Source organism: Topomyia yanbarensis, chromosome 3, assembly GCF_030247195.1.
Source record: "Topomyia yanbarensis strain Yona2022 chromosome 3, ASM3024719v1, whole genome shotgun sequence".
In the NCBI taxonomy this organism is placed as follows: Eukaryota; Metazoa; Arthropoda; class Insecta; order Diptera; family Culicidae; genus Topomyia; species Topomyia yanbarensis.
This window is the reverse complement of record NC_080672.1, coordinates 85,985,101-86,009,061: the sequence shown is the minus strand read 5'-3', so window position 1 is coordinate 86,009,061 and position 23,961 is coordinate 85,985,101. Positions and strand designations below refer to the sequence as shown.

At 39.6% G+C, this 23,961-nt stretch overlaps 1 protein-coding gene across 1 annotated transcript; it reads right to left on the bottom strand.

Moving 5' to 3' along the window:
* Positions 1–140: 140 nt before the first annotated feature.
* Positions 141–23,308, bottom strand: LOC131688927 (sodium-dependent nutrient amino acid transporter 1-like). Its single transcript, XM_058973552.1, has 6 exons — positions 22,791–23,308; positions 4,608–5,140; positions 4,433–4,548; positions 4,115–4,373; positions 561–1,189; positions 141–496 (listed from the first exon to the last, which is right to left on the bottom strand). Exons 1-6 carry the CDS (start codon positions 22,875–22,877, stop codon positions 246–248), a joined length of 1,875 nt encoding a protein of 624 aa, XP_058829535.1. The 5' UTR covers positions 22,878–23,308; the 3' UTR covers positions 141–245.
* Between the last annotated feature and the right edge of the window lie 653 nt (positions 23,309–23,961).

Here is a 23,961-nt window from a genome sequence, read left to right as displayed (position 1 = left end):
ATTTCGTACTAACGTTCTTGTGTATCTGTTTTGTTTTGGCACGTAAATTCGCTTCTTCCCCCTCCGGCCACCTTTTCATCACACTTGTTTACGCCGCCATCGAAAATACGTCGATGAATGAAGATATTTTAAGACGAATGGAAGCAACTGATGCAGTTTTTCGTTTTATTTTTCTTATCACATTTTTTAAGCAAATATCGACATAAATTTAAAAATAAACACAACAAATTTTAACGACAAATTCGCTACTCTAACAGTTTCCTCCGAATGTATTTGGCTACAGTGAAATTCTCTACCGAGGAGGCAGCTTCGTGTTCACTCATGAACGTGTTGTACTTGGATCGGATGGCGGCATCCTCGGGACCCCAGCCACTCATTGGATTTAAAATATTCCTTACCTTCTGGATGGAGTTGGTAGCAGACTCTTTGTACCATGCATAGATTCCCCAGACGGGTAATTGCAGGACGGCTACCGTGTAGAGACACCATCCGAATGCTGTGAACGAAAACAATTTTTATTTGTACCATCTTCTATACGTTGTCTGAAATCGTAAACCTACCGTTATAACCCGAAGGCAAATCCTTCGGTACGTAATTCACAATACTGAACAGCAGAATGACCAGCACTACAATTGGTGTGACAACACCCCAACAAATTCGCCAGAACAAGCCGGTTCTCTTCTCCAACATGAACTCAATATCCTTGCAAACTCGGTCAACTCCGTAGATCCATCCGAATGTCAACAGTTCGAAAACGGCCAACGTAAGCGTCACGAAAGTGGCGCCATAGTAATCCACCAAATCCAGAATGAACAGTCCACCAGGGGTAAGGTACACTAATCCAATGCAGAAACCGACAAACGACACCACCAGAACCACCTTCCACCGTTTCCAGTGTGGGTTCTGGTCGTGAATGGCGGTGATCACGGACGTGACGATTCCGATCAGTGTTCCAATTCCCAGCAGGAACAACATGAAGAAGAACAGAATCGAAAACAGCTGGGGCAGGAAGTCAAACTTGGCGATCGCATCCGGGTACGTCTCAAACGTCAATCCGGGACCACTTTTGACCACCTTCCGTATGTCTGGCTGTTCGGTTACGTGTGCCAGGTGCCCGATGATGGCAAATACGATGCAACCGGAAATCAGCGAGGTAAAGGTGTCCAGCCAGGTGATGATTACGGCGTGACTGAGGATGAGATTCGAATTTAAAAAAAAGTTTATTTTGGGAATTTACAGTTCACGTGCAAATTTTAAAGCTAGTGGATATCAGTCAAAAGTAAATAAATTCAGGCCATAAGTCAAAAGGCGGAACCACGAATCAAAAAGAAATAGCTCTTCCTGACTATTAAGATACGAGATACGAGATGCGAGATACGAGATACGAGATACGAGATGCGAGATACGAGATACGAGATACGAGATACGAGATACGAGATACGAGATACGAGATACGAGATACGAGATACAAGATACGAGATACGAGATACGAGATACGAGATACGAGATACGAGATACGAGATACGAGATACGAGATACGAGATACGAGATACGAGATACGTGATACGAGATACGAGATACGAGATACGAGATACGAGATACGAGATACGAGATACGAGATACGAGATACGAGATACGAGATACGAGATGAGATACGAGATACGAGATACGAGATACGAGATACGAGATACGAGATACGTGATACGTGATACGAGATACGAGATACGAGATACGAGATACGAGATACGAGATACGAGATACGAGATACGAGATACGAGATACGTGATACGAGATACGAGATACGAGATACGAGATACGAGATACGAGATACGAGATACGAGATACGAGATACGAGATACGAGATACGAGATACGAGATACGAGATACGAGATACGAGATACGAGATACGAAATACGAGATACGAGATACGAGATACGAGATACGAGATACGAGATACGAGATACGAGATACGAGATACGAGATACGAGATACGAGATACGAGATACGAGATACGAGATACGAGATACGAGATACGAGATACGAGATACGAGATACGAGATACGAGATACGAGATACGAGATACGAGATACGAGATACGAGATACGAGATACGAGATACGAGATACGAGATACGAGATACGAGATACGAGATACGAGATACGAGATACGAGATACGAGATACGAGATACGAGATACGAGATACGAGATACGAGATACGAGATACGAGATACGAGATACGAGATACGAGATACGAGATACGAGATACGAGATACGAGATACGAGATACGAGATACGAGATACGAGATACGAGATACGAGATACGAGATACGAGATACGAGATACGAGATACGAGATACGAGATACGAGATACGAGATACGAGATACGAGATACGAGATACGAGATACGAGATACGAGATACGAGATACGAGATACGAGATACGAGATACGAGATACGAGATACGAGATACGAGATACGAGATACGAGATACGAGATACGAGATACGAGATACGAGATACGAGATACGAGATACGAGATACGAGATACGAGATACGAGATACGAGATACGAGATACGAGATACGAGATACGAGATACGAGATACGAGATACGAGATACGAGATACGAGATACGAGATACGAGATACGAGATACGAGATACGAGATACGAGATACGAGATACGAGATACGAGATACGAGATACGAGATACGAGATACGAGATACGAGATACGAGATACGAGATACGAGATACGAGATACGAGATACGAGATACGAGATACGAGATACGAGATACGAGATACGAGATACGAGATACGAGATACGAGATACGAGATACGAGATACGAGATACGAGATACGAGATACGAGATACGAGATACGAGATACGAGATACGAGATACGAGATACGAGATACGAGATACGAGATACGAGATACGAGATACGAGATACGAGATACGAGATATGAGATATGAGATACGAGATACGAGATACGAGATGCGAGATACGAGATAAAAGATAAGAGAAAGGAGATAGGAGAAAAGAGATAGGAGGAGATAGGAGATAGGATTTTAAATTTTTCAAACTTTTCAATCATTTTTTTTATTTCGATTATAGAGGTTCTAACCTTAAGGTCATTCGCCTCTTCGGGTTAGAAAAATCTCTTATGAAAAATTTCTAACCTTATGTGCGGGGTCGGGACTCGAACCCAGGTGCGCTGCGTACAAGGCAATCGATTTACCAACTACGCTACACCCACCCCTTTTTAAAATTATGTAAATTGCTTGTTTTTCAAATTCTTTAAATTTTTCAATTTTTTTAAATACTTTAAGTTTTAAATTTTTTCAAATTTTTCCAATCTTTCAAATTTTTTTCAAATTTTTAGAATTTTCAAATTTTTCAGATCCCAATTTTTTTAAATCTTTACAATTTTTTTAATTTTTTAAAAATTTTCAAATGTTTCAAATTTTTTAAATTTTTCAAATTTATAAAAAATTTTAAATTTTTTGAATCTTAAATTTCTTAAATATTTGAATTTTTTTAAATTTTTGTTAAAAAATTTTAAAATTACATATTCAAGCATTTTCAAATTTTTCAAATTGTTCAATTGTTTTTGATGTTTCAAATATTTTCAAACCTAAGAAATTTTCTAAATTTTTAAATTTATTGCACTTTTTTAAATTTTCAAAACTTCAAAGTTTTTAAAAATTTTAGATATTTTAAAATTTTTCATTTTTTATTAATCTTTTTGAATTTTAAAAAATGTGTTCAAAATCCTAAATCTTTGTTTTTTAAATTTTTCTATTTTTTGATCGCTTTAAATGTTTTATTTTTGGAACATTTTATATCTGTAATATATTTTTTGTTTTTTAAGTCGTTTTAAAAATTAATTAAAATTTTTTGATTTATCAATTTTTTTAAAAAAGCTTCAGATCTTGTCAAATCTTCCAAATTTTTTAGACTTTTAATTTCATTTTTCTTTTATTTTTCCATATTTCTTCAAAATTATTAAAATTATCAAATTTTGTTCGTTCTTCCAATTAAAAAAATAATTCAAACAATTGTGATAAATAGTAAAAGGAATAGAAATTTTTTTCTAAAATTCAAATCTTTTGTACTTACCGGTAAATATCGTTATGGAAGTTATTGAAAGACGAGTAGACAATCAGCCCTCCGAAGCAGATAGTTAAAGAAAAGAAGCACTGCGTAACAGCTTCGTACCAAACCTCGATGGTCAGCAGCTTATTCCAGTCGGGCGTGAAAAAGTACTTGATACCGTTCCAAGCTCCCGGTAAGGTCACCGACCTGATCAGTAGAATGAATATGATGACGTAGGGGAATATGGCGAGGAAGTAGGAAAACTTCCCTGAACTTTTGATTCCTGAAACATAGAAAATCGCATTTACCAACTAGGAGAGGTATCGATCGTGAGCAATTTACCTCGTATAAGAATTGCAATAATACAAGCCCAGGACACGATCAGGCATATGACCAGCTCCCAATCCGGAAGTCCGATTCCATCATCTAGGGAATCCGCTTTGTGTAATACTGAATTTCTGAAATGAAAATTGTAAATTAGGATAACATTATCTACTGACGGAGTGGATCGTTATACCTGAAAAACAACTCGGCAGAGGTTTGAACATTAGTCCTGTTTCCCGCGTTGATCATTCCAATATAGCTGGAATCAACGCAGTCTTCCCACTGAGGTTCGCACTTGCTCCACGGTAATTGCGTGCTGAACGATGCCACCAGGTAGCGGAAAGTGATCGCCAGCACCGCTGCGTAGTACGTGATCACGCTGAAGATCGCAACGGTTTGACCGACACCGATGCCCCGCATTGCCGGGGCCAGATCGTAAACTTTTACGCAACCTCGGTTCGAAAATTGACCCATCACCATCTCTAGGTAGTACACGGGTCGGCCTATAATTAGCAGCACTATCAGGTAGGGTATCACAAATGCGCCACCACCGTTGTTGAAGGCCGTGTACGGGAATCGCCAGACGTTGCCGAACCCGACCGACAGGGCTACGCAGGACAGCAGGAACTCGACGTTTTTGCCCCATTTTTCTCGCACGGTGACTTGGGGTGGTGTGGGAGCAGCATTACTGAGATGGTTGGATCCGCCGTTGGCAATGGTTCCGTTCTGTTGGTGGAAAGATAGACGTAGATAGATACTTAGATGTACTTAATAGACATTTTCTAAAATTTTCTGTATTAAACGTTAACGGTGTATGACCCAGTTTCTTCTGGTACCTGAATGTGTCAATGGAAATAAGTTTGGCACTGCTGTAAACAAAATGCTAACGGATTAGGTTGATCTTTTCAATCGTCAATATAAACACTTTAATGTCATCATTCTTTATAGATTCCGAATTCTTCAAACTTCTGGGTAATATGCAAATACACAAAATGCACTCAATGATCCGACCGGTATAACAGAATGATTTGCTAGTTAATCGCTCATGGTTAGGAAAATCACGCGCGCATCATTAATTGGAATAATTCTTCACAAATTTGAGTCAGACACCTGCTTCGTTCATCCCATCATATGCTCAAATCTCACTAATGCGAACATTAACACAGTGAGCATCAGCATCCAGCATTATTCTCGTGTACAATTACCGAAGCTTGCATAATGCATACCAGCATGTCAGACTCTGCTAGACAAAGCGACACCTCTTTGACTGGTTGTTCCGATGCTACAGTATGGAGCAAAATTATTGGGCGGCACATCTCCCATGCTCTGAACACTAAAGAGAGTATCATCTTGTTATTAACTCCTAACATTTCAGTAGCATCGAAAGTGAGCCGTAACGTGCCCTTTAGAATACCTTTTGATAACGATCGAATAGTACCCAGTTCCCCAAACATAATTGAGATTCCCAGCTTGATATGCTGATACTTTCTCAACCTCCGTGTTGGTGACCATATGGAGTTCAGCACTTCACACTAAACAAGCGAAACAACTTTTTCACTGTTTCGGAATCCCCTTCACAAATTTTACCGTGGGATTCTTCGTCACTATGTTCGCATATTATTGCATCACTGCACATTGATGCAACACATTTTCCGGTGGTGGTTGCAAATCGCAAAAAATTGTTGACAGAACACTGCTCAAACTTTTCCAAAAACAAAAAAACACATCCCGAGGTATGACGAACGAAAACTACTTCGAATTAATGGGTTATATAGGGTGATCATATCAGACGAGTAACAACCCAGGACAGTCGCACACATCTTTCTACGCCAATTAATAAAAACTGGATGCGGATGTTGGAGAAATCTGCAATGGTCAATGTCCATTATTAGGGTGGAGCAGAAAAATCAACAGTACCTGTTGTCATCCTTGGGGTATTTGTTGACGTTGGGTACCAGGAAATCTCTATCCCTCGAACCGTGTGGTAGAATCGAAATAACTACAAAAATTACGGTAATGAGCCAAGTTTCGCCATGTTTGAATCCACTCCATACACAAGCTGGACAAAACCTCAAAAATAATTTAAAATGACTGAAAATATCATCTAAGGGTAATTTTGGTGCGCTTAACTCGATTTTGACTAAATTAGGGAGCTAAAATGAATATTAGACAGTCTAGGGTGGTTCTAAAAGATTATTTTTTTAAAATTTCGCAAATAAATGTTGCATCATTGTCTAATAACTACAAATCGGGTAGAAAAGAACACTTTAAACACTCACGCGTTTATGATTTTTTGAAATTCGATAAAATTCTACGTCAGTTGTACTAGATGAGATCCTTCAACACGCTTTTACCGATAAAGAGATGACACTCTGAATGTAAATAAGATCGCGTTAAACAACATAGTTATATTGATTTCATTGGTAACTTTTTAAATACTCATTATTTCTCAAATCGAAATACACCATTGAATTCCTGAGATAATTTTCTATTGGAAATGTTTATATGTGTTGTTAAATTATCATTGTAGTATCTATTAAAGCGAGATGAATTAGAATGAACAAAAACTTTTTGTCACTCAAACTCTTGCAGAGTTCCAAGTCGGTTAAAAAAATGTAGCACTTATATTTTGCAATTTGGCAAATATAGCTTTAGGTATGGTACATTTAGGAAAAAATATAAAAGGTATGAAAATCGACAATGAATTTTGGGGGTTTTGTCCGGCCCGGCCCCACTGTGCGTTGAGTAGAGCGAGGAGCGCATGCCATCTTTGTTCAACGCATTGCACAGTGTTTTTTCTCTCGTCAAAAACGGGCGAAAAATTATTCACGTGAAAACTGTAAAGCGTACAGCAATAATTCTCACTTATAGGAGGATTAAATTAAAATTAAAAATAATAGCAGCAAACGCAAAACCTTGCTATTTTTGATGAATAGTCCGAAAATATTGTTGTCGTAAATTCAGCCGTTTCCACGTTAACAACCAAAAACCATTTGAAACAATTTTCAACAACTGCCAAATATAATTGAAAATACACGAGATAATCCACCGTTGTAATATAGAAAGTTATCCATTTTGATAATTCAAATCATTTTACGGAACGTACCGAACTTGGCAGAATGATGTTTAAAATATCAATATATTGGTTTTAAAGGGACCATCCATAAATAACCAGTGATAATGTTGAAGATATCAAAGATAAAGACTTCGTGTCTTCAGCAAAGTTGTTGGCAAAAGCTTGCAGCATATGAAAGGGCTTATAATATCCACAAATTCCTCCGCAGACTTAATTGACCCAAATTTAACAATTTAGGCGTAATTGATAGATCGCACGATTTTGGCAAAATAAAACACTGTGCATTGCATCAGGTCAAATGCTAGAACTCGATTCAAGTTTTCTTTTCGTGCATTTCATAGTTTTCAGCACATTTTTGGTATTAGCTTGATTCTTAACAATGAAGCAAAGCTGTTGATGTCAATTTGTACGCATTCCAGCTATTGTTGGCCGAGTGATTTATGAATTAGTAAGGTACCCACCTTAATGGGGTAAAAATAGGCACTTTACCATATCTGCATTCTAGCGATTGTTATCGCGGTTAAATTTATTACATGTAGCAGATTGGTTGGTGCAAATAACACCAAATTGATCACGACATTTTATACTCTCTATTATATAGGATATTGTAAGACGTGAGGCAAAGAAGATTAACCGCTGTCAAACATCTAGCCGTGAAACTATGTTGATAGGCACCACAAACACACAAACAACAAATACTACCCGCGCCGCTCCGCTATAGCGTGGTCGTGTAAACTATGGAACAGCAAAGTCCCGTAGCCACCAACTGCGAGTGAAATGAGTCACAAAATAAAATTCACCCCCATACGGGAGAACACAATCGTGATTGACTTTTCGCAGGTCCGTCTTAGACCAATAGTGTGCGAGGTGGAATAGTTGGGCAAGGTGAAAATGGAACTTGTGCTTACAGAAGTATCACTCATACAACTACATCATACGAGACAAGCAGTACTAACAACGTTCAACTCCTTAGCCGAGGCAAGAAGCTTAAACTGGCACCGCGTACAAGCCCGGATTTGGCACCGCCTACTAACCCGGATTATATCAAAATATTCATGTGTGGAGTGGAGTGTGGAGAAGTGTAGGGTGACCATACCAGGCGAGTAGAACAGGACAATATAAAGAAGACCTCCTCCCCTTTATTAAACGAACACTTTCTAGTCTCGCAAGCAGAGCGTTGTCAGTATGTCTCTCATGAGCATTCGATCACAGACACGTATATGGCACTCCTTTTCCATTTGTATTGAAATAACACAAGTCAACATCTCAGCGGGTACACAAATTATGGGCCCCACTAACAGTTCAAATTGTTCTGTTCGTTTTGCTCGAAGCACGATCTTCACTATTCAGACACGGTACGGCATGACTCAATCTTTAGATGCCTGTTGAAAAGTTAAAATATTGCACCACTAATTGTTGAAAAGTGTTGTTTTGGACATGTTGATGAATACCAAAAATTCGACACCGTGATGTATCACCAAATTAAACGAGCTCGACTATTACAAAGTGGTTTTGAATGGAATCGGTGCACTTCATTGTGTATCGACCTTAACGTGACGTACTAGATCTTGGCTTTGAAATCATGGTGGCGTATCAGATACCTGATCACAGACCACATTTCCGAATTTACTGACCTGCGTTTCTTGCTATACAGCAATCAACAAAGGTTTTAAGTTGTTTTTTAGAAATCTGCAATCCTCGATTGAGCGGATGAGACGATATACTGTGGACTTGTCTGCGACGGACCGACGAGGAGTCCTAAGCACTAAATACATGTCATTGAAGTAAAGCAGAAACAGCAACGGTCCAAGTAACTTCCCTGGGCTATTCCTGACGTAGAAGTAAATGATGATAAAGTATGAAATCCAAAACATAAACATGAAACTTCAATCAAAGAGCAACAAAGAAGAATCGGTGCCGTGAATCTGCTCGCCATAGTTAACAGAATTGGGTCATTAAATTATAAATAAAATTCTCCTTTCATTTCATAAACCGACAGAGCTCAGCTTTCAAAATATAATAGTACAGAGGGTTCAACCGTTTACAACTTCAGAATGATTTTTAATTCGTTCGTTTGACACTATCGGTCTTCCTTAACAGTGAATTTAGCCTGGTTATCCAGAGTTAAACGCCTTCGCATCTAGAACATTTACGGATCCTGCAGTCAATAAAGTACTCAAACTCTTTATGCACGAAAATATATTCTCAGTCGCATCGCTTCCTTGAGGCGAATCCTGACTAACAACCCACCCACTACCCAATCCATAGTACTTATGGAAGTATAACTGAGTCGGGGCCTTCCGTTAAGTAAGTACCACATCAACACTTCCTTTCTCATATCCCAAGTAACGGTAAAGATGGTCATGGCCAGCAATGGTGGTTCTCAGGCGAAATTCTCGCTTGTACTGGATCAATTGTTATTCCCAAACAATGTTCCTTAAGTAGTCTGGCTGGAAATGAGAGCCATCAGTCTGCAATCTACGAAGTATACCGTGCTTACGCAACGCAACGAAACGCATGGGTTAGCATTTTTGACAGTTATCCCACCAAAAAGGATCGGGATTAAGGTAGCTCAATGGAAAGTGTGGTCTAGACTGCCCACAAAAATAATTAATTTTTGAAAAGTCAATCGATCCACCCCTGAGTCGATTCTTCGTCCCACCAGGAGTACTTATAAACCCGAAATTAATACATGTCATCTATCAGTACTTCTCTCTCTTTTTCTGGAAACTGAAAACCTTATTGAGCTCTATGAACGGCATGGCAAATATTGCCCACACAAATATAAAAGAAATGAATAGAAAGAACAGCTCATGTTTAAAAAGAAAATATCTACAGAATGATTAGACCAACAATAACATAAAAAGTAAGTACAAGAATAATCAATCGATATCAATATTAGACTAATAAATCCATTCGTTAATAATTAGGTCGTAGCTATGTAATTTCTCAATAACGGTTATTCAGTCAAATAGAATAGGTATTTTTGTAAATATTACTTTCGGCTAAATAGCTCTCGAACCTAAACTAGTCGGCTTAAATACATTTAGAAAAATAGCATTCGGCCAAATGGCATTCGGCAAAATGGCATTCGGCAAAATGGCATTTGGCCAAATGGCATTTGGCCAAATGGCATTCGGCCAAATGGCATTCGGCCAAATGGCATTCGGCCAAATGGCATTCGGCCAAATGGCATTCGGCCAAATGGCATTCGGCCAAATGGCATTCGGCCAAATGGCATTCGGCCAAATGGCATTCGGCCAAATGGCATTCGGCCAAATGGCATTCGGCCAAATGGCATTCGGCCAAATGGCATTCGGCCAAATGGCATTCGGCCAAATGGCATTCGGCCAAATGGCATTCGGCCAAATGGCATTCGGCCAAATGGCATTCGGCCAAATGGCATTCGGCCAAATGGCATTCGGCCAAATGGCATTCGGCCAAATGGCATTCGGCCAAATGGCATTCGGCCAAATGGCATTCGGCCAAATGGCATTCGGCCAAATGGCATTCGGCCAAATGGCATTCGGCCAAATGGCATTCGGCCAAATGGCATTCGGCCAAATGGCATTCGGCCAAATGGCATTCGGCCAAATGGCATTCGGCCAAATGGCATTCGGCCAAATGGCATTCGGCCAAATGGCATTCGGTCAAATGGCATTCGGCCAAATGGCATTCGGCCAAATGGCATTCGGCCAAATGGCATTCGGCCAAATGGCATTCGGCCAAATGGCATTCGGCCAAATGGCATTCGGCCAAATGGCATTCGGCCAAATGGCATTCGGCCAAATGGCATTCGACCAAATGGCATTCGGACAAATGGCATTCGGCCAAATGGCATTCGGCCAAATGGCATTCGGCCAAATGGCATTCGGCCAAATGGCATTCGGCCAAATGGCATTCGGCCAAATGGCATTCGGCCAAATGGCATTCGGCCAAATGGCATTCGGCCAAATGGCATTCGGCCAAATGGCATTCGGCCAAATGGCATTCGGCCAAATGGCATTCGGCCAAATGGCATTCGGCCAAATGGCATTCGGCCAAATGGCATTCGGCCAAATGGCATTCGGCCAAATGGCATTCGGCCAAATGGCATTCGGCCAAATGGCATTCGGCCAAATGGCATTCGGCCAAATGGCATTCGGCCAAATGGCATTCGGCCAAATGGCATTCGGCCAAATGGCATTCGGCCAAATGGCATTCGGCCAAATGGCATTCGGCCAAATGGCATTCGGCCAAATGGCATTCGGCCAAATGGCATTCGGCCAAATGGCATTCGCCCAAATGGCATTCGCCCAAATGGCATTCGCCCAAATGGCATTCGGCCAAATGGCATTCGGCCAAATGGCATTCGGCCAAACGGCATTCGGCCAAATGGCATTCGGCCAAATGGCATTCGGCCAAATGGCATTCGGCCAAATGGCATTCGACCAAATGGCATTCGGCCAAATGGCATTCGGCCAAATGGCATTCGGCCAAATGGCATTCGGCCAAATGGCATTCGGCCAAATGGCATTCGGCCAAATGGCATTCGGCCAAATGGCATTCGGCCAAATGGCATTCGGCCAAATGGCATTCGGCCAAATGGCATTCGGCCAAATGGCATTCGGCCAAATGGCATTCGACCAAATGGCATTCGGCCAAATGGCATTCGGCCAAATGGCATTCGGCCAAATGGCATTCGGCCAAATGGCATTCGGCCAAATGGCATTCGGCCAAATGGCATTCGGCCAAATGGCATTCGGCCAAATGGCATTCGGCCAAATGGCATTCGGCCAAATGGCATTCGGCCAAATGGCATTCGGCCAAATGGCATTCGGCCAAATGGCATTCGGCCAAATGGCATTCGGCCAAATGGCATTCGGCCAAATGGCATTCGGCCAAATGGCATTCGGCCAAATGGCATTCGGCCAAATGGCATTCGGCCAAATGGCATTCGGCCAAATGGCATTCGGCCAAATGGCATTCGGCCAAATGGCATTCGGCCAAATGGCATTCGGTCAAATGGCATTCGGCCAAATGGCATTCATCCAAATGGCATTCGGCCAAATGACATTCGCCCAAATGGCATTCGGCCAAATGGCATTCGCCCAAATGACATTCGGCCAAATGGCATTCAGCCAAATGACATTCGCCAAATGGCATTCATCCAAATGGCATTCGGCCAAATGACATTCATCCAAATGGCATTCGGCGTTCGAAATAATGGAATTTGGTCAAATGACTAGACAACGTAGGGGAACTGGGGGTAAGCCCGACATCCTGGGTAAGCCCGACACCCCACGACTTTTCCCAGATATCAAATTTTAAATCATACAATAATGACAGGATATTATTAGTACGATTATTTTAGGCATTTCGATACACATCGATGCCATATGGATTCATTAAACGTGAACGAAATAAACAAAACAAGCGAAAGCAAAGTTGATGCGCTTTTGGATGTTATTTTAGTTGATACATTTTAAGGTTTTAATAACACAAAAGCTTTGAAAATGAACAGTTTTTTTGTCACACATTCTATTCTACTCTCCATATCGTTATTTGTATGTATTGAAGATAAGTTTGAGTATTTCAATACTGTTAAGTGAACATTTAACAAAAATGGGCGCTGTTGGGGTAAGACCGACAGTTTTTGGGTGGGGTAAGATCGACACGGTGTTTAGATGATTGGGTTCGTTTTTGATTCTATACAAACGACTGGGTATATTTGTTGTGTTCAACTATACTATAATTACGTCATGTTAATAATTGAAATACACGGAAACTATGTTTTTTTTGCATTTATTTATCAGTATTATCTCAAGCCGATCAAAAAAATTAAGAATTAAATTGAACGTGATTCATAGTTATATTACAAAAAGAAATGAAAAGTATAATCTAATATGAGATTTTTAAAAGATATTGATGAAAAATTTTCATTGACCGTCGGATTAATGATCAACAGTGTTCCGAAAAATCACAACACGAACCGGATAGCTTACTACGAAGGGTGCGTCACTTTTAAGTGAATGAGTCCTAGTAACAGCGTATATAAGCTGCTTGCCAAACAGCTCTTCTTCATTATAATAGCTATACTAGTGGCAATAAAGCTCGAAAGAATTACTTGAGAAAACCCGTACCATAATATAAACCATGCGTTAAACATTATTTATTCATAACACCACGCATTCGAATGTTCTTCCTCTTGCTGCGCGATGAAACTACAGAAAGCATGCGTTTGAATCACACATACTCATATACGCATAATTGCACTTTATCACACATACACAATACATTTTCAATGGAAAAAATTGGACAAAAAGAAAGTTCAAAAGGGGGTCGGTCTTGCCCCTTTGGGGTGTCGGTCTTACCCGCAGCGTTTTTAAAATGTCATTTTTCTCCATTTTTTGGCAACCAATAATTTTTAATGAATTCAATTTTTTGAAACGCTGAAAAAAATATATTTTGTTAAGAACCACCTAAACAAGGATTATGCACAGAATATACAATTTTAGGAGCTTTGTGGAATTTTAGAAAGATTATTGCGCTTAAGGTGTCGGACTTGCCCCGCGGTCCCCTATGTGTACGTGGAGAAAATATCACCTCTGTTTCTCAGAGATGACTTAACCGATTTGTTAAAACTTAGTATCAAATAAAGGGAAAACTTTTCCATGGGCTGCTATAGATTTTTTTATGATCCGACATACGGTTCCGGAGTTACGGGTTAAAGAGTACGGCTCCACGGCAATATTTCATATAAGAAAATAACAACCGGAGTTCGACCATAGCAGTTCTTTGACTCTGGGCTACTGTGTGCGGATTAAATCAAGTACGTTGGAGTTATATTGGATTCCAAACAGAACTTCTCACATTGAGTTCAGAGTCAAGAAAGCGTGCATGAGCTTTGGGCAATGTAGACAAACTTTTGACCTGGGGTATTAAACCCAAATACATCTGTTGGATTTACACGACAATTGTATGTCCAATATTGTCATCCTTGTATGGTGGCAGAATGGAGATGTGGTGACAGTCCAGTCGAAGCTATTCCATCTGCTAAAAATAGCGCTCATGGTGCATTCACAACAACTCCGACTACTGTCCTTGAGCTCCTTTTAAATATCATACCATTACACATACATTTTAAACAAGAAGTACTATCGTGTGCATACAGATAGCTTTTACTGGTCTTCAAAACAGTAACCATGCTGATCTTGTTACCAATCATACACGACTGTGATCACAAATGATTACATGGGGTGAAGATATTCATGCACACAGCGATATTGCACTCACATTCAGTTTTCCTTACAAGACATTCCATGTGAAGATTCTCGCGAGGAGCGGTTGCCTGGCTATATGGAGAGACAACAACAAACGCAAGTGGCCTGTTACACTGACGGTTTTCTGGTGCTGGTGTCTACTGTCGAGAAATAAAACTGGAACAGTCTCACTCGATAGGTAGATACTGCACTGCATTCCAAGCAGAAAGCTTCGCGATTATGTGCGGGAAACAATCGACCCTTCAACAGAGCTTGTCCGGCAAAATTATAAACTTCTGCTCCGATAATCAGACTCCAATCAAGACCCTTAGCTCGGCTAATCACAATCCAAGCTAGTGATTGCGTGCCGAATTCAAATAAGAAGAACAATTGACAATAACGTATGCGGAATCAAATTTGGACAAAATTCAAAAGGGAAAAAGGCAATTCTTTCATAGAAAAATCTTTATTATATGTTCTCTCCATATGAAAACATTTGTCAGCTTCTTACTTTAATGTAGAAAAAATTGAGCCTATTCGAGAAGCTTTGCGACAGTTTGCAGGAACTTTCTGCAAAGTAGTCGAAAAAGTTCACTTTGGCATTTCCTTGATTTTTTTTAATTCGTTTATTTGGCGCGGCTCAAGGTGTTAGCTTCACGGAGCCGTGGGTCTTTTATATATTTACATGATGTAAACAATAAAAATAACAAACAATTAATGCTAAGATAGATCCCGTACGCGCGACTTGCCATTGCGCGCGGAGATCCGTTTTCGTGTCGGGGAAATCCTTGCATTCACGTCAACTATATCAAGGGGGTCATTTGTATCTTTGTCGTCTTCGCACGTGTCCGGGTCATCATCGGGGTTACTGCCTTGATGGTCGCGATCAGGTGTTGTTCCTAACTTGAACCCTCCGTCATTGCTAATAGCTCCCTCGTTGCTAGAATTAGCTGTTGAGTTTGTGGTACTTGACGCGGCTTTCGCAGTTGTCATTATTGCTTGAACAGCAGCCACAAATTTGGCAACCGTTTATGGCTCAGAGAATGATATTGGAAACTGAGTGTTGGTATTTCTTTCTGTAGATGAGCTTTTCTTAGCGGTTTCTGGGCAGGGTTGTCCGTAATGTGCCGTTTGTTCACAGAACTGGCACGTGTTAGTTTGTCCTTGATATGTACATAGAGTTCGCTGTATAATGGTATCACCCCCTTCTGTTGTGTACTGCAGGGTAAGGTAGGAGGGAATGGGTTGGTCTACCCGCATTCTCACCACAAAAACACCATTTGAAATACCTGGAAAGTAGTTCCTCCACGTATCCTCCGTGATTGATTCCACTTCTCCGAAATACGACATGAATTTTTTAATGGCCACTTTGCAAGTACGTGGTGCCAAATCATATAATTTAACTTCCACGTTTCCGTTATCTATATACACAGGGATCTTGATTTTTGCGGTGTCACAATCCAGAACGTGTTTCAAGTTGTTTTGCGAAATGAATCTTTTTGCCTGGGCGAATTTGTTGAACGTTATCAGCACCGCGTGTCTGACGTGCTCCAACTGAATGAAACTGACGTCTGAAAACCGAAGCTGCATTTTCTCCTTCAGTAAATGTTCCACATCACCAATACTCGGTCTTATGCGGAAAGACCGGAAGTCAATGGCCACCGTGTTGGCCCGAAGAATCACATTTTGTTGTCGAGACTCAATCATCTTGATAGAATAATAGTAACGGTTCCCTTTGTTCTGCAGAAAAAAGCTTGCACTGGCTTGGGTAGCAGCAGAGAGCACACTGGTATTTTGATTATCAGATGTTTGAAAGTTTTAGTTCGAAAATTTTTGGCATGAACTCTCCGCTTTAAATTAGCCTAGAGACCCTTGATTGGACGCAGTTGTGGCACATTTGGAGGGTTATCAGCTTTTTGTACAAAAGGTATGCCATAATCCTCCATTGCGTCCAAATTTCTTTTGGTATAATAGCTAGGTGGCAGGTTAGGCATTCGCCTGCCATTTTGTTTATATGGTATCTTCCAGCGGATGGAAAGCAACACTGGATGTTTAAAATATGTGTGCCTAGAGTATGACGTATGGTGTCCTGCGCAGGGTTGCATTTTTGTTTTAATGCTGGAAGGGTTGTCCAAATTTAATACCGCATTCGTTACTGCCTACCTCGTATGGGTGCCCGGACATTCCAGTATTACTGGTAATGAATTTGCCGATGAATTGGCTAGAGCAGGCGGGGCGATTGTAATTACAATTGTTTATTGAGAGCTTTAACCAAATTGTCATTCGCCCGGCACAGAGATTGACTTTGCTAATCCTGAGCCTGCTTTTCCAATTTCATCAAGTTGGACAGATGAAAGGTTCCGGTCTTGGGCGTCAGCCGAGTACTGCAATCTACAAAATTGTAGTCATACTAAAGCTTTTTTTTGCAAAACCGTACCCAGTGATTTTGAAAACTTCTTTAAACTTTCCGAAACAACAGTATGGCATGATGATCAGGGCTTTATCCGACCACTGCACGCTCAATTATCACATGACTAGCATTCATTTTCATGTCATGTTTATGAGTCCGAATAAGGAACTTCATATCATCTGATATGCAACTGCCCAGCAGCAACGCGATTGCAATTTTCGGCTGTCCTTACATAGACGAAACTATGTATGGCTGATTGAAATTTAGTATCATACTAAAGTAAAGAGCTGTTGGCTATATAGCAGGCGATTTGAACTACTTTCGAGTTTGACTTACCTGCTGTTTGTTTTCGTGCTGTCATTTTGTTCATCCTTTCCATTCTACTTCCTCTGTTTCCCTTCATTTTACCTTCTGATCAGGACAATAATGAGAAGGCACGTCAAGCCAATATATTCTGATTGCTGAATCGCTTTTACAAAGGTTTGATGCTCGCGATCAGATGTTCTCCCTTCCTTCTTGCACGTACTGGTCATCAGCGTTAATACCCCGTCATTGTTATTAACGTTCTATCCGATAGTGCTGTCAGTTGATTTTGAGGTACTATACGCTGCATTTGCAGTTATCGTTATGGCCTGAATAGATGTCACTAATGTGGAAAACATTTGTGGTTCAGGTATTGGTATTGAAAACTATGCCTTGGATGGGTTTATAGTCGATGAATGGGCAATCGGTTAAGTGGCATTCACATCCGCATCTTTCCGTCGTATGCCGTCTAACTTCAGTACTTGCACGTTGGATTTTACCCTTCATGAATGCAGAGTGTAGTTTGTTTCATAATAGTTACGTGAGTTTCGAAGTCTAGGTTTCTAGACCCTCATCCTCGCCACTAGAACACCGTTAGGAAATACTCGAGTAGCATTTTCTCCAAGTATTAAATGTAAAGGATTCTACTTTTCTATATGGTGGCATGCATTTTGTAATTAGATAAGGAGTAGTACGCGGTGATAGGTCATGTAGCCTCACCTTTATATTGTTATTTTATGTGTACACGGGAGTCTTAATTCCACTGCTGTCACTTTCGACTGCGTTTTCAACTTGTTCTGAATAACGAATCTTTCTGCTTGGTTCGATATATTGAATGATATCAATCAGTGGCGTATAAAAGGTTGTGCGCACGAGATTCAACATTACAATAAAATTTGTTTATAATTTTATTTTTACATTTGTAAACATGTGAAAGATCCACGGCTCCGTTAAGCTACCACTATGAGCCGTGTCAAATAAACGAATTATAAAAAAAAGTTAGTGGCGTAGCCAGAAATTTGGTTTAGGGGGGAGGGGGGCTGATGAAATTACTGATTTTTTGAAAATGCTAAAATTTAATAAGAGTTTGATCAATTATGGAAACTTCAGAAGCATTAGTAGACTAACAGATACCATTCCAGTCTACAAAAATGAAGAATCAATGTGGAACAGTATTTAAACCTTTGTAGATCATTTTCTTTGAAGTCAAAGAACATGATATTTTAAACTGGGACAAATTTTCAAATACTTTTTCCACAGTCAAGATCATATAATTTTGAAAACATCAACTTTGAAGGTCTAACAACTTCAAAGAAATTTTCCAACACAAAACAGCACATCTTTTGGTATAAGGTGATGAGCCCATTTTCGCCATGTTTCTATTATCACTCTACCCATTTGAAGCCGTTGGTTAGACCAGTGTCTGCCATCTTTGTTCAACGCATTGAGTCAAATGATAGCGCAACAATAGGGGCACTCGATTCGAATTTTCGTTGCGCTCAAACACGAGAATTTCACTGTTTTCAGAACATTTGTGTTATAATATTGGTTCTTAACAACGAAACAAAGCTGTTGATGTCAATTTTTACGCATTCCATTGATTGTAGGCCGAGAAATTAATGAATTAGTGAGGCACCTTGCTTAGTATGGTGAAAATAGGCACTTTACCCTACTAATTCTTGTAGAAGTAATTATGGAGAATTAACTCTCCAAACATAGGGACTTGGTGCCTTCAGGAAAGTTGTCAATAGTATCATTTGAAACAATTTTGTTGAATATATGAAGGCTACATGACTGCAGCATGTTTAGCAATTTTTTTAAAGCGAGCTTTCTTTAATATAACTTTTTTGTAAGCTTCAGAGACTCATACCTTGAATGCAATGTGAATTTTATTGTTTATAAACCATAGAAGAGATTTATCGAATACAATAATATTAGATTAACTTATTTTAAAGTTTTCTTTTACATAGGGTAAGGTGGGGCAAATCCGACCGTTGGGTAAACCCGACCCCCCTCTGTTACCGAAAATCAGAAGCACTCCGCGAACTAATATCAATGTTGTCGTGTAGAGCATCGAAAATAATCATAATGGTGGTATGACAACATTTTATTAGTCTACATTGAGATGCTCATACGACAAAAAGTGTGTTTTTACAACTTTTGATTTGACTTTTGTGCATCATTGACTACAGGATATTACTGATTGTTAAAGTTATTGCATAATAAATGTAAGTTGATTTAAATTCTTTGATTTAAGTCCTACAAAGTGCATAGATGAATTTAGTTCAACCTTTTTCATATTTTTTTAAATTGCATCGTAATGAAAAATTACGCGATGGGGCAAATCCGACCTGTAAATATTGGGGTAAATCCGACCGCTTTTTTACTAAGAAAATTTTTATTTATCGAATTGAAATATATTTTTATTGATATTATTTATTATTTTTATGCAAAATGGTTCATAATTACAAACGAAAGACACAGAAACGTGATGATTATTGTATTCGTCGAGCAATTGCTCCGATGCAAATGGGAATATCATTACGTGCTACTGCTCGTGATTTTAGCATTCCAAGATTGACATTGAACTCCATTTTCTTCATGTTACAATTCAATAACACAACATTCATTGATTTATCATTGAAAAAACATAAAATTTGGGTAATATCTGCACTAAATCAACCAAAAACATATGGGGTCGGGTTTACCCCACCATTTTTGAAAACAGCAGAAATGAACATTTTTGTAAAACGCTTGTATCTCAAAATATTCCCAATATCCAAATAAAATGCTATATACAGAAAGTTGCCCAGGAGTCTAACCTTTAATTTGGTATATAAAACGACTTCATCCGATGTAAAATGAGCATTTTACAGCCAAAACCATTTACTAGGTCGGATTTGCCCCACCTTACCCTATAGTCTACTATATTTTGATACTCTGAATATATGGAGTATTCATATCTTCAACAAAGTTGTTTGACGTAGCATTTTCGAAAACTTTGCTGGAGACATTAAGTCTCGAGCTTCTTCCTAATCCTCCTAAAAGTAGTTGTAGAGAATTTTATCGACATGTAATAAAATGCTCTACAACTACTTTTAGGAGGATTAACCGTCAAAATTACTTTATCAGAAGATGGACTGTTACGTTGTAAAATTCTTCAATGATACTTATCATCGAAATTCGACAGTTTCGAATGAATGTGACCGTGACCGCAAAAAAGTCCTCGAGCAATTATTTTACTTTTCTTCAATATTCAAGCTCATAACTTGACAACGAGTACATAGTTCACGAAATTTTATTACGCCATTCAATTCAGCACTCAGATATACACCACTAATAGCTACTGTCGTGAAATATATTGAAATTTTTATTAACTCCAATCCTGCTTAGCAGCTATTCACGTAAGTAATAATACAACAAAAATTTAATGCTCATAAAATCCGATCCTGAGCTGCTAGAGACAAACTGTCGGCGTCATTTATCATAAACTTCCATCAAAGTTCCGAAATGTTATTCTTGTTTTTTTAACATTTGAGTTTTTGTCTACGCAATCTCAAAAAAGACATTTTCAACTAATGTTGGAATGTATGCAAGTTTTCCGTGAGCAAGTTTATGTTTTTTAATTAATAAAGTTATTCAAACTTAGCTTCCCATTCGAAAAATTGTCCCTAATCCATATTTTGGGACATCTCTCCAAAAAAGAACTCATGATAATTCTGCAATAATATTATTTTAAATTGAATAAATTCACAATTATGGAATCTCGGCTAAGAAATAAGATCCATATTTCCTTCCCACAATTTTATAAAAGTCCTCATGATTCTTAAAACAATAGGTTGTCCATGTAGTGATCAGACAAATTATTCCAAAAATATTTTGAATAATACTGATATCAATACTGCATTGCGCAAGTGATGATACTGAAGATATGAGAATTCCGTAAATCTGCGCTCAATTTTCACCATCAAAAACTATTCAGATTCGGTCGTATAGAACAACATTTTAAATCAATACCACTATGTTGGGTCAGAGTTGCTCTATATCGTCAACATCAATCGTGGTGTCAAGGATAGATACAATGTTTTCTTTGTTCTTAAGCCAATGCTTACTGGATTAAGAAACTGCTATTTATCGTTCACTTGCTCTTTTGTAGCTCTGAAATAACTGCTTAAGATTGACAATAGTGTTATCACTTGCCGGCACACATAATTATTTTTAAAAAACCTACAATGTCCTCATCTAGAACGAAAAAGTAAACTTCATTTGTTGTTCCTGACCATTTCTTTGTATTGCAGATCAGAATCAGACGAGAGAGTCATGAAAATGACAGAGGCAGCGGGATTAAGTTATGCTGAAAGGTACCAAACATTTTAATCCGTGTTGAAAATTAATCAGGATTCACAAGTGCTTGTACGCCCTGGAGCTTACCGCTATAAGTATCGTGCCTGCTTAGAACTCGAACGTGACATTTAGCGCCTGAACGCCTTAGCTCCTGTACAACAACCAGACCAATGCTGCTTCCAATAAAGCTCTCCTCAATTTTGACCGGTTGCAAACCACCGTAGTGCATTGTTTGCCGCAGCATTACGTTGGTAAACATAGCCCGGCGTGGAACCGTTGAAGTTTGCTGCTCATTCTTCGTTCATTTTCAGTGAGCATGGAATTACCGACCTGAGCTGGCAGTTGCTGGTTATTGCTAGTTTTGGCAGGCTTTTCAGGGGTCCATGCTCGCGCGAGAAGTTGGCATTTGGGGGTGCAACTTTGAAAATGCATTCAATGCACGGTGGGTTGATTCGTGGTAAGACTCTTATCGAAACCTTCGAATACATTTTTTATTTACTTTTAGAAAATACTTATACTCGGAGAGAAATAGTAATCTGCTTCGGTTATTTCTTAAAAGTTGTACTGGTGTTAATATTATTTGAAAAGGAAAATTGGACAACATTATTCAGTCAGTTCTTGGTTCTGGTAGTTTTACGCGTCAGATTGAACAGATAACTTATAATTCACAAAAATATTTATTCCACATTCCAAGATGCTGATGATGATGATGTATGGCACACCCTTAAAACAGATACTAGATGAGTAATCTTAATTATCTAGATAATGGTTATCATCTATGCCTGTAAAAAAATTACAGTCTCATTTCGCATTTGTCTGTTCTAGGACACGTTTCAGAACAAAATAACGGTAGTATGACACCTCGCGTTCAATTGTTACTAGCTCGAATCAATACCATTCGCCAGAGATGGGCACAGCACTTGCAGTGCAATAAACAGATTTCGTAATAGCCCTCTCATTGATGAGTTATAATAATTTCCAAGGCACCCGCATGAAACCTACCTCACGATCGATAACTACACATGTCACGGTTATTCCCTCAACTCTGCACCGCTTGCCGTCATCACTAACGTAGGCTTCGTTCTCCATGCCGCGGCGTGTTTGCGGTCTTCTATTGCCTCAATTGCCAACACTTTCCCCCAATTAGTCTAGACGACAGACGCCAGTATTGAAGCACTTAAAACCAAAACACTCCTCAGTGCATCCTCTAATCCATGAACAATCACTTTCGCACGTGTCCGGATCACAAAGGTAAACTTGAGTGCGCGCGCTTTTTTTTGTTGCAATCGTCACGCGCGGATCGTTTGAACTCAACAACCGATATCGAAAATCGTTACCGATCTAACCAACCGCTGGAGGAGGACTGATTCAGCTCAAAGCGGCGAGTAGTTAGGCCTCACAGGCGTGCATTCATCCGGAGAAGTGTACGTACATATGATCGCATCGCAGCCAACAACACGGTTGCGGGGGCTTTTGGCTGTCGACACTAGCAGCGCACAGCCGCCAATCTGGCCCAGCCAAAACGTGCACTTTATAGTTTGACAATCCTACTTACCTTTCGGCAGGTGAGGGTATGTCTGTGTGTTTGTGTGTGCGCAGATTGCTCTCTGTGATTTTTGCTCTATCGATCAATCTGAGAGGAAAAACCAACGAATATGAATGACTAAGGCAGTAACGGCCAATTTTTTCAAATGATGCGAAACTGGTTTCGCCGCCGTCAGTTTATGTGAATCAGACAGGATAAGCCGCCGGCGGTGGAATTGAGTGATTCAATATTTTATTGAATGGTTCGCTAGGGAGGTTCTAAGTGGGTAACAATTCAATGGTAGTTTATATTTTTGTTGTTGTCATATTTTGAAAAACATTAAATTCTTTCTTCGCGTTTATTTTTGGAGTCGAATATTGTTTTATTCATTTATTTAAACTCTATCCAATCATCATGAAATATCACATTTTTAGTGGAACTAGGCATCCATCCACGAGGAAAACGAAAAGTTTTTGCTAACGTTGCCTGTTTACAACTAAATCCAGATAAAAAACAAACAAAATCGAGGTAAAGGCGGTTCATGCCAAAGGGTAAAGAGGGATGCTTTTTTTCTGATAAAATATAGCTACTTCAGGATTGGAGATTTGAAGGATCGTTTCGTTTCAGTACAGAGGCCCCGTTTCAAAA